This window comes from Protopterus annectens, chromosome 1.part1 (assembly GCF_019279795.1).
Source record: "Protopterus annectens isolate FY-2018-M chromosome 1.part1, PAN1.0, whole genome shotgun sequence".
NCBI lineage: Eukaryota > Metazoa > Chordata > Ceratodontiformes > Protopteridae > Protopterus > Protopterus annectens.
In genome coordinates, this window is record NC_056726.1 from 1480742995 (window position 1) to 1480755391 (window position 12397).

At 41.3% G+C, this 12397-nt stretch overlaps 1 protein-coding gene across 3 annotated transcripts in view; it reads right to left on the reverse strand.

Moving 5' to 3' along the window:
- The window catches only part of TMEM39B (transmembrane protein 39B), a 509422-nt gene that overhangs the window by 129993 nt on the left and 367032 nt on the right, over positions 1-12397 (reverse strand). For all 3 annotated transcript variants that reach the window (XM_044082633.1, XM_044082642.1, XM_044082651.1), the window contains one exon: positions 1581-1768. In XM_044082633.1, the coding sequence (XP_043938568.1) occupies positions 1581-1768 (188 nt within the window). The remainder of the gene's footprint in view (positions 1-1580; positions 1769-12397) is intronic.

The window sequence follows — 12397 nt, forward strand, 5'->3', positions numbered from 1 at the left end:
CCACTTGGTAAGAACCAAAAGGAGAGAGCACCAGTGCTGTCTCAGCCAGGAGGAGGCCACTAGGATCATGCTGAGTCTGTCCTCCCTGATTTTTGTTAGCACCTTGGGAATCAGAGGAAAGGGCAGAAATGCATACAGGAACCAATTTGCCTGTGACAAAAGCCATTCTTGGTGGAAGTTCCAGTTTGTCCCTAGGAGGTGATCCTATCACTGCAACATACTCCTCTGCCTGTACATCAATGTCATGGGCTGATCGGATTGAAGACTGAACCAAGTCAATCTCAGGGTTATGGTGACTTCCACTGTTAAGTCTTCTGAGGATGTAGCTGGTCTCAGTGGCTATTTCACAAGAAGCTAATGGCTCTTCAAGCAGCTTTTGGCTGGGAAAAGAAAGGACCTTCTTATTGCTGGCATTATTTGGCAGACTGTCATGCAGGTTAAATGAGAGGACCTTAAGGATAAGGTAAGTAATGAATGTCTCTCTATGCCCTTTTCCGGTTGTCCAGCTGAAGCCTCAGTGTATGAGGTATTTGGAGGTAGTGTACCTCTTGGGAATAAAAACATGTCCACTACAAAGCATGATGGTGCCTGCCACTGGGGTCTCCTTAAAAAAAAAAAAAAGGGCTCTGGCATCTTGTGTTTGGAAAATGGGCTATTGGACCTCCACAACAGTGTGGGTTAAGTAAATCTAGCAAAGTAGCATAAAAACAAAGAAATAACAACAGGTTTACTCTAATCTTTGCAGAAAAGGCAAAACAGTGGCATAGAAGAAAACCTTTTTACTGACCAAATAACAATACTCAGCAAAAAAGCTGAAAGATCTTGTGTGCTTATCGAAGGCAAGTAGCAGCGAAGGATTGGAGGTGAGAATCAAGGTGCAGCTGAGGGACAGAACAAATCTCAGAAGTATTTCCAGACAGCAAGCTGTCTTAATACCTGTGATATATAGTCCTGCAAAAATTTACATGCTTTAAGGACCATCGAGAAGCATAGACACAGATACAAGAAGGGCAAACGATTGTGATAGCTTCTTACAGCAGAAAATATAAAAGTTTGCAGAGATGGCAGTTTCATGTATGTTTTACTTGGTCACACAGCGAGCCTTCTCTATGTGGTGGAACAAACAGCTTTGCTACTGACTATTACATTTGCTATTAAAACCAGCATGACAATGACTTTTCTGTGCATTTTTTCGAAAAGCAGTTCCATTACTAGGTACAAACGTTTCAAGGATTTAAACCACTTTTGCTTGCATGACAGTCTATATTCTCTCTGTCAGTATACAAGTCCGAATTCTCTCCCTTACTTTCAGCAAATATAAAGAACTACTTTATCTCACAAATGGACAACGACCAAGAAATGCATGTTTTATCTAGAAGCATACTAGATGTGCTCGACTATCATGGGCAACTCGCACGTTTGTCATAGTGACATTCCCGGCATGGGAATGTGAAGCTATCCACCATGCAAACTCCAGAAACAAGTGATCTATTGACAGAGGCCACTGATTTTATAGCAAATGCAGCAACTACTTCATCTCTAACTAGCCGTTCAATACAGTAAAAAAGCAGTTTACTTACGAGTGCTGCAGTACGTTGGAACAGAGTGCTGGATCTACTTTCTGCCAACAGCCAAGGTGCGCTGCTGCTTTGTGTAAAAGATCACAGTAGCGAGGAGGGAGGAGATGTCGCATCAGTACAACCGATGTACTGACCGAAACCAAGATAAAGAGCTCACATGACCACCGTTTATCATAATACTGAGTGCTCTAGGAAAAGAAACGAACATGTAAGTTGCTTCAACAAATTATTTTTATTAAACATATGGCACTAGCTTTCAACATACTTAAATACAAGTCAGGGTAAATGTGTGTAGAATTTCTCATTTATGAACCAGTTTAAATGGAAATTACTGAAAACGTAAATTTTGTCATTTAAAAATTAGGATATGGAAGAAATCTGATACATTCAGCACTTTATAATTTAAAAATGCACACTGTTCTGACAATCCTAATATGACCAAAACTGTCTTCAAGTTGAGGGTAAAAACAGACTCTGTCCACGATAAATAGAAGTTATGTCCTTACCATAACGTTCCATGTGGAGTGTTCATCTCGCCTTTGTTCTTACACATGGGTTCGGAGCCGATCCTCGGCTCCGTGTCGGCCGCTTGCAAGCTCTGCATCGAGAAGAAGCTCGAGACAATCTAATACCCACAATCCCCCTCTGCCTTTACCTCAGATCTAGTTTGCAAGCAAACCAGTCTCTAGAGAGAGCACATTCATGCTTACATCACATATGCACAGAACTAAGAGTCTATATATAAATATATATATAGACACATACACATATATACATGTCAACTATGTACACAACATCTGCAAAGCAGAAGCAGAATGTCCCCGGCCAGGCACCAAAAATTAACGTTCTTCTTAAGGGCGGGAGGGTGGGAATGTAAGAACAAAGGCGATTAGACACTCCACATGGAACGTTATGGTAAGGACATAACTTCTATATGTGATAGTGTTCAATCTCGCCATTTGTTCTTACACATGGGTAGCGTCCCTAGCTCCTTGTTCCTGAGGAACTCACGGAAGGGCGTTCTTGAGCACAGTGGAACCAAAGGTTGCCCTGTCCCTAGAAACCTTGTCTACCTTATAATGAGAAATGAATGTATGTGGCTTAGACTAAGTAGCAGCCGCAAATAGCGTCTAGTGGTAGGCTGCATGAGCCAGAGATGTAGACACTGACCTTGTGGAATGTCCTTTGGGTTTGTGTAAAAGAGTTTGATTTGAAGAATCATAGACATAGATTATACAACTGCTAACCACTTAGAAAGAGTTCTTTTGGTAACGCTAATCCTTTCCTGTTATCAGCAAAGGCCACAAAAAAGTTGATCAGTTTTCTGTGATCTTTGTTCATCCAAGTAAAACCTTAGTTGTCTGTGAACATCTAATTTGTGCAACATATACTCCATATTGGTGGAGTGATTCTTGAAGAAGGTGGGTAATTCAATGGACTGTTTATTATTGTTAATAGAACAAACTTTAGGGAGGAAGGATGAATTAGTTCAAGAGAAACTCTGTCAGAATGAAAGATCAAATAAGGGTGCTTGATGGAGAGAGCCTGAAGTTCAGATACTCTAGCGGATGTAATGGCTACCAAAAGAGAGTCTTCCAGGACAAAAAATTTTAATGGGCAAGAAGGAGGCTTCAAAGGGGGCAGCATTAATTTAGATAACAACAAGTTTAGACTCCAAGGTGGATTAGGAGATCTAACTGGTGGTCTAATATGAAAACCCTTTTTAAAAGGCTTTACAAAGTCTGTGGGCCATAACAGGAGCCACATTCTTCCACATGGAAATTTGAAATGGCAGCCAATTGAACCCTTAGTGTGGCAGGAGAAGCACCCTGATGGAACAAGTCCGTTAAAAACTCTAATATTTTATTCAAAGGAGCTAAAAAGGATCCACTTTCTGTGTGTATTCAGAATACAAATCGCCTTCCATTTACTAGAATATGTTTTAGTAGTGGAAGCTTTATGAAAGCCACCAATATATTCTGAACTGCAGGCTAAAGAAGATCAGACCTGGCTAAGTTGGGAAATGGAGCAAGCCAAGCTATAGATGGAGGGACAAAGGCTGGATGAGGAGCCCCTGACGAGTGAGTGAGTCAATAGATCTGGCTCTGGGTCCAGAATCCAGGGTCCCCGAATGCAGTGTGTCTTCAGGAAGGGAAACCAAATTTGACGAGGCCAGAATGGGGCAATGAGGATTATTGTCCTGTGTAGGTTCTGGCTTTCTGGAGAAACTTTGATATCAGGGAAATGGAGGAAATGCGTGACAGGAGTCCCGGGGCCAATCGTGAATCAGTCGTCCTGGGGACTTCCCTGGAGGTAATAGGCAAAGTAGCTCCTGCATTTGGCGTTCATTGGAGGCAAACAGATCGCAGGAAGGCTGGCCCCACGTCGAAAAATCCTTTCGCCACTGACTGTTTAGGGACCACTCGTGCGGTAACAGAATTGCTCTGCTCAGCCTGTCGGCTATGACGTTGGATGACCCCGGATGCGTTGCTATTAGAAAGCGACCGTGGACTCTGCCCATTGCCAGATTCTCATGGCCTCTCTGCATAGCTGATAGGACTTGGTCTCCCCCTTGCTTGTTTATGTACCAGACTACCCGACATGTTGTCCGCCTGAACTGCAATAGTTCCCAGAGGAAGAGGAAGCAAAGTGTTGCAACGCTTAGAAACACTGCCCTCAACTCTAGAACATTGATGTGCAGATTGTACTCCAAATTGGTCCATTAAGCCTTGGACTGTCTGTCCCTGAAAGATGCCCCACCCTATCAGGGAAGCGTCCGTGGTCACCGTAACTGTAGGCGGTAGCACAAATGGTCTCCCTTGCAAAGGTTGCAGCTTTCAAGCCACCAGTTTAGGTGTGTTTTGCATGTGCTCGTTATAAGAATCTTGTGTGTTAGAGGTAGTTGTTGGAACGACCATTGTGCAAACAGTAGCTATTGTAGGACTCTCATGTGCAGCCTTCCAGTATTGCAATAAGAGAAGCTGACATGAGTCAATCAACTGATTGGAAGTTAATGTCACTGGATAATTTTTTAAAAACTCCCATGAGTCCTTTACCATATGGTCTACATTACTATATACATGTTTCAATAAAGTGTCAATCAAAACTCGACTAGGGAAAGTTTTTGTCCTACTGCCAGAAATAATGGGCCGAAAGGGAGGGTCTAGTAAATTCTTATGTATCTTAGGTATTCCTACCATTACTGCTAGAGTGGGGTATGCTACCTTTAAGAATTCGTAAGTGTCCTGAGTAAGTCTGTTGTCTATTAAAAATTCTTCAATATGACAATCTATCTTCCTATAAGCTTGATTCAGCTCATTCTTTGAAATTTTTACATAATTTAATGTGTCGTGTAACATCTTGTGTATCTTGCTGTTATACTCCTGTTGGTCATAGATCACAATCCCCCCTCCCTTATCAGGCTTCATTATTCGGACATTACTGTTAGTTTTCAAGTCCATAAGAGCTCTACTCTCTTCTTCAGACAGATTGGTGATGCCTGGTCTGCCTTTACTCTTAATCTTGTAAAGGTCATGAGTAACTAATTTTTCATATCTCATGACTTCCTGATTCGCATTTGGCATGAAACTACTTTTTTTCTTTATGATATTGTTGTTGTCACCATTACTATGATTGTCTTTGAACATAATAGCTAAGTTCAATTTTCTTACATATTTTTTAACTTCACAAATGGTGTCAACCAATCTAAAGGATGGCGTTGGAATAAATTTCATTCCCTTGGAGAGTAAACTAAAATATGCTGGGGTAAGGGACATATCAGTATAATTAAATATCTGAAAATTATCATGTTTGTTGATAACAGTGTGTAGTGTTCGTTCCCTTTTTTCAACCTCTAAGTCCCCTCCTACAGGGATGTTAACTACCACTACACACTGTTATCAACAAACATGATAATTTTCAGATATTTAATTATACTGATATGTCCCTTACCCCAGCATATTTTAGTTTACTCTCCAAGGGAATGAAATTTATTCCAACGCCATCCTTTAGATTGGTTGACACCATCTGTGAAGTTAAAAAATATGTAAGAAAATTGAACTTAGCTATTATGTTCAAAGACAATCATAGTAATGGTGACAACAACAATATCATAAAGAAAAAAAGTAGTTTCATGCCAAATGCGAATCAGGAAGTCATGAGATATGAAAAATTAGTTACTCATGACCTTTACAAGATTAAGAGTAAAGGCAGACCAGGCATCACCAATCTGTCTGAAGAAGAGAGTAGAGCTCTTATGGACTTGAAAACTAACAGTAATGTCCGAATAATGAAGCCTGATATGGGAGGGGATTGTGATCTATGACCAACAGGAGTATAACAGCAAGATACACAAGATGTTACACCTAACATTAAATTATGTAAAATTTCAAAGAATGAGCTGAATCAAGCTTATAGGAAGATAGATTGTCATATTGAAGAATTTTAATAGACAACAGACTTACTCAGGACACTTTTAATTCTTAAAGGTAGCATACCCCACTCTAGCAGTAATGGTAGGAATACCTAAGATACATAAGAATTTACTAGACCCTCCCTTTCGGCCCATTATTTCTGGCAGTAGGACAAAAACTTTCCCTAGTCGAGTTTTGATTGACACTTTATTGAAACATGTATATAGTAATGTAGACCATATGGTAAAGGACTCATGGGAGTTTTTAAAAAATTATCCAGTGACATTAACTTCCAATCAGTTGATTTTTGCATCTATAGATGTGGTGGACTTGTTCATGTGTATCCCCAAAGTAGAGGGTTTGGAGGCTTTTTATAAGAGCATTTACAGGCATAGTAACCTCACAAGAGAGAAAACCCACTTAGTATATGACCTAATGTCCATAGTGTTGGACAATAATTTTATATACTATGAGGGGGAAATATTTAAACAAACAAGAGGGGTAGCGATGGGGGCAGCTTGTGCCCCCATATTCGCTAATATGGTTATGCTGGAATGGGAGGAAGAAGTGGTGTTCAAAAGTAAATATATGGCGAACATCAAATACTACTCACGATTCCTGGATGATATATATATAATATGGGAGGGCACCCAGGATGAATTTAGTGAATTTCTTAGTTTCATCAATTTGAGTAGTAATTATTTGAAATTTACGGCCAAATTTAACGACTATGGTGTGCCTTATTTGGACACACTTGTCACTAAAAGAGGTGAGATATTCCATTCCAGCATACATAGGAAAGAGACTTTTACAAACTCCTACTTGGACTTTGACAGCTATCATCCTGATAGAACTAAAATTAATATTTTCAAAGGCCAATGTATTAGGGCATTAAGAATGACCACTACTATAGAGGATGTTAAGAAAGAGATTGAATATATTATGTCTTTATTTGCTGACAGGGGATATAGTATTACTATGATGAAGAAAATAAGCACAGATTTGTTAGATAGATGGGGTATTAACATTTTCCCGTTATTGGGTTATAAGTATATGGAAAAAGATCCTAAGAAGGTAGAAAAATTAACTAACAACATAGAGTATGGGAGAGCCTGTATTATTGAATATAATACATATCACAACAAAGTAAAAAAACATTCTGTACAAACATTGGTATACTATGTTGACAGATCAGGAGATGGAAGTCATTCTAGGTATAAAACCAATCTTTGTACATAAAATGGCCCCTAATCTCAAGTGTATATTAGAGAGACACAATACTGAGAGGAATAGGAACAGAGCAGACTTTCAACATACGAGTAGATGTGGATGTTGTAAACAGTGTCATTTGATTCTAGAAGAGCCATTTGTAAAATTAGCAAATTACAACAGTAGTAAAATCTTTTTTAAAAAAGGTAACTGCAACAGCAGTTTTATAATTTACTTAGCAAAGTGCATAAAGTGCCCGTCTTACTATATAGGTAAAACGGAGCAGAAATTTAAAAAGAGAATTTATGCACATAATTACTGTATAAAAAAATGTGATGATAAAAATGCCCTTGCTAGGCACATTATAAACAAGGGACCTGAGCATTCATTTAAATTTGGAATAGTGGAGTCAGTGACACCAGATCCGAAAGGGTGTAATCTAAAAAACATACTGTCATTTAGGGAAACATATTGGCAGATTCTAACTGATGCCACGACTCCACCAGGTCTGAACGACAGTATTTCTACAAAAAGTATTATAGAATACTGTCAATGAAATCATTTTATGATGTATTACGTATATTTTTAACTCACAACAATGTTTTTGCACAATTTGTCTTATAACAACATTTTGACATATTCAGTTTGACTGTTGGCAGTATGAGAGTATATATTAGTATACATCCAACAGTAATTGTATACCTCTTTAAGAATTAGAGTTTTTTGGCGCCAATTTTAACTATTTAAATCTTGTAAATGAAATGCTTTTTATTCTGATGAAGCCTATCTTGGATGTAGGTGAAAGCGCTTAATCATTTGTGTGTAATAAACGGTTTTTAACTAATTTCTCAACATTTTTGTACTGGATCAAATTGTCAGCTTGGATTATCACAGTCTACGCATCTGGCGTTAAGCAGCAGGTAGTAACATACTTAAATACAAATCAGGGTAAATGGGTGTAGAATTTCTCATTTATGAACCAGTTTAAATGGAAATTACTGAAAACGTAAATTTTGTCATTTAAAAATTAGGATATGGAAGAAATCTGATACATTCAGCACTTTATAATTTAAAAATGCACACTGTTCTGACAATCCTAATATGACCAAAACTGTCTTCAAGTTGAGGGTAAAAACAGACTCTGTCCGCGATAACAATCATTTCAATTACTAGCTGTCCTTATCCTTTACAGAACTACAGCACTGATCCGGACACTACAGGGCTACAGAATTCAGTGACAGAAGTAAATGTGTGGATACTCAACTATGATCATTTACTGAAACCAAGCATATTCAGAATGGGTATGGTATTTTACATTACAAAAAGAGAGGCAAATAAGGGGCATGCATGATAAAACATGCACCACATTCTATTAAACATGTGATGACATTTACATTGTATTCTTCAAACCAGGCAACCATCTAGGCCCACAGCTCCTGTATGCTCATCTGATCCCAGTTATGGCACAACAATGGAACTACGACACAGCTGTCACCAAGGCCCATTTATTTATCATTGCTTCCTGCGGTTTCCCAAAATGCCAACTGATGCAAAGGATCCCAACTAGGATCTGCCATTTAATTCCTCCATGTAATGTATGCCACAAGCACATACTTCCCATTGAATTTCCAGTCTCTACTGACAACCTCTTGCAGGATGTGCATGGCTTCACAGACAACCCTTTCTCATCTCTTAGGGAGGCAAGCAGGCACAGCCTGATGACACTGCCCTCTCCTGAATGGCTTCTGCAGTGCCCATGCTGATGACTCCCCCCCCCCCCCCCCACCCGTCTGACTTCTGTAGTGAGTTGTTCAGGCTGATCTTCGAACTCCATGCCATCCAGGTTGCAACTGTACCATCACCCCTTAGTGCCACAGAAGCAGCTTAACGTCTTAACATTAAAATAAAAAAATGAAGCATATTGCACAGAATTAATAAATATACGTGGCAAAGGGTTCTGCTACCACACTTCTGACAAATTCAGCTAGCAAAGCAGTAAAAAAAGAAAATATGAACAGAGAGCACACAACAGTGTTCTAGACAAATTCATAAGCAGTGCAGCTATAAAGCACAGGAGAGCACTAAATTGTACATGGAACCGTACCAACCTTGACTTTCTTTTTTGATCAGGTGAGTCCCACTAGACTAACGGCTTCTTTCACAGATGAGAACTGTGACCAGGGGAAATATGGGCAGGGCCCTGGGGAACTCCCCCTGTTCTTTTCGAGAAGTGCTGTGGGATCTTTTACATCTACCTGAGCTACCACCAACCCAGGCAGATGGAGCCTCGGTTTAATGTCTCCTCTGAAGAGCTTTCCATTAACTGGGTTATCTGTTATGCACTAGAAAGGGAAATATGGCATAACTGTGTGGTCAGGACAGGGCACATAATCAGAGACACTTGAGGCTTCTACTCAGCCTGAGGCATTCAGCATTTATGCTCTTAGAAAAACAATAAGCTCATAGGAAAATTAATTTTTGAGAACAGTAATATTTACAAAGTATTCACAATACTTGCATCTGCAAAACTCAGTCAGTTTGGGTGTTGTACGTTTCATCATTTTTCTTCTGTTTTCAGAGGAAGGAGAAAGTACAGTTGTGTACACTTACCATAAATGTAGATGTTAGAGTGTATCCACTGTTGCAGTCATCACATTTGGCTTATCCTTCCAAGGGTAGCCCTCAGTCGGCCCGAATACCAGAGGCTTAGTATTTCTGTGTCGGTTGCTGTCACTCCAGGACTGACGTCAGGTCGTCAGTGGTATAGAATCAGGCAGCCGACACTATTACATCAGTTTTCTTGCCCCAACTGTCAGGAGCCCCCAAACAGGGAGCTAGGTTATGGTGGAAGAATACCCACCAGTAGAAAGTAAATAGCAAAAGTTCCCTGTAAGAAGAGAGAGAGAGACAAGGGGGATGAAGGGGGGGGGGGACCAGACTGCAACAGTGAATACACTAACATCTACATGTATGGTATTTGTACACAACTGTACTATGTTCTTCAGGTTTCACTGTTGCAGTCATCACATTTAGGCTGATTCCCAAAGCTGAAAAAAAGGGTGAAGGCAGTCAAGAAGACGGGGGCTGGCTAGGATGCCCTGCAAGACTGTGGTGGCAAAGTTTGCCCTGGATTTGGAGAAGATAGGCAGGTGGTAATGCTTGGTGAAAGTATGAACAGAAGTCCAAGTTGCTGCCTCCAGGATGTCCCTGGTGGGGACCCCTCTGAGAAAAGCTGCAGAGGTATAGGTTGCCCTGGTGGAATGTGTCCTGACCCCTTTGGGGGCGGTTTCCCATGCTGTTTATAGCAGAAATGAATGCAGTGTGCTATCCACTTTGAGACTGTTTGTTTGGATATGGCCTTGCCCTCTGCCCCTGCTGCGAAGCTGACTAGCAATTGGTCAGTTTTTCTAAAAGATATAGTCCTATTCAGATAGAATCTGAGCGGTCTGTGCACATCTAGAGAGTGCAGAACCGTTCCCCCCTTGTTTTGTGGGTTAGGGAAAAAGATGGGCAAATGAATGGATTGGTTGAGAGCCACACTAGACACCACACCACTTTAGGCATGAAGGAGGGGTTAGTCCTGAGGGAGACCCTGTCAGTGTGGAAAATGATGAAGGGCTCTACAGCCATGAATGCTTGTAACTCTGAAACTCTTCTACCTGAAGTGATGGCCAGAAGCAAGGCTGTTTTCCAAGACAGGAATTTTAACTCTGCTGAAGCTGCAGGTTCAATGGGAGGGGGGATAGGGTGAGCTTTTCCAACACAAAGTTAAGGTCCCAAGCTGGGTTAGGAGCTCTTTTGGGTGGTTGTTAGCCCCTCTTAGGAACTGTTTGATGACAGGATTTGAGAAGAGAGATGACTCTGTGCTGAAATGAGCAGAGATGGTAGAGGCATGAATTTTAATAGAAGAGAAGGATAGACCCCTGTGTAGTAGGTCTGCTAAGTAATCCAGGATGAGAGGTAGGGAGGGCTGTACTGTTTTGGCTCTCTTATCCTGGATCCAGGTGCAAAACTTTTTCCACTTGTCAGCATAGGATTTTCTAGTGCTGGGGAGTCTGGCCTCATGCATCACATCTAGGACTTATTTGCTTAGGCTGGCAGTTTGAGGAGAGGTGAGGGAATAAGCGAGGCTGCCAGGTTGAGGGTCTGCAATAGGGGACGCATGAATTCTCCATTCTTCTGGGTCAGGAGTGTTGGGATCTGAGGTAGGTGCCATGGAGGCAGGGGTGATGGGCTGCGCAGCAGTGGGTACCAGTGCTGACGTGGCCAGTTTGGGGCAATCAGGATTGTCCTCATTTTTTTCCTTCCTTATTTTGAGCAGTACCCTTGAAATGAGTGGTGGAGGGGGAAATGCATAGACCGAGAGGTTTACCCACTGGAAGGATACAGCATCCACTTTCCAGGCCTTGCTGAGAGGTTCCCTGGTACAGAATTTGCTGAGCTGATGATTGAAGTTGGAGGCAAAGAGATCCACCTTCGGGGTGGCCCACTTCTGGGTTACAAGGGTAATGGGTTCTGTGGTCTAGCTGCCACTCGTGTGGGTCTAGCAAATTTCTGCTTAAGTTGTTGCCAGAGAGTTTAGGGAGCCTGGCAGGAATTGTGCTAGTAGGTGTAGTTGCATGGCTGAGGCTGTGTGCCAAAGGGTCATGGCAAGCCTGCAGAGAGGATAAGAGTGAGTTCTTCCCTGCTTGTTGATATACCACATCACTGAGGTATTGTCTGTTTTGATCAGTAGAGGCCCCGGGGAGAGTAGGGGTCTGAAAGCTGTCAGGGCATGCTGGAATCCCTGTCTGAGGAGGCGGGATTCTTAACTGAGGTTGCTTCAATACCTTTATGTCCTTGAGAGATTACCTCTGGGTCAGCGGTAGAATTTATGAAAAGGAATTTGTGTACGTCAGGAACTCTGTAGTACCTTTCAGGTTTCCTGGGAGCAGGAGGAAGGGTGTCAGGAGTCAAACTGGATCCCATAAAAACATCAACAACATCCAGGACAGGAGGAATGGCCAAAGGTCTGTGCTGTCGTAAATCTAAGAATTCCCCGAGTCTCTTTTTTGACTGAGGATAGTCTTGACATTCCCATTGGAAATGCTCACTTAAAGTGTGAAGGGTTTCACCAAATGAAAAATCCTCTGGTGGAGAGGCAGAAGGAATGGATTCCTCTGCATCAGAGTCCTCATAAGCAGAGAGGGGTTGCAT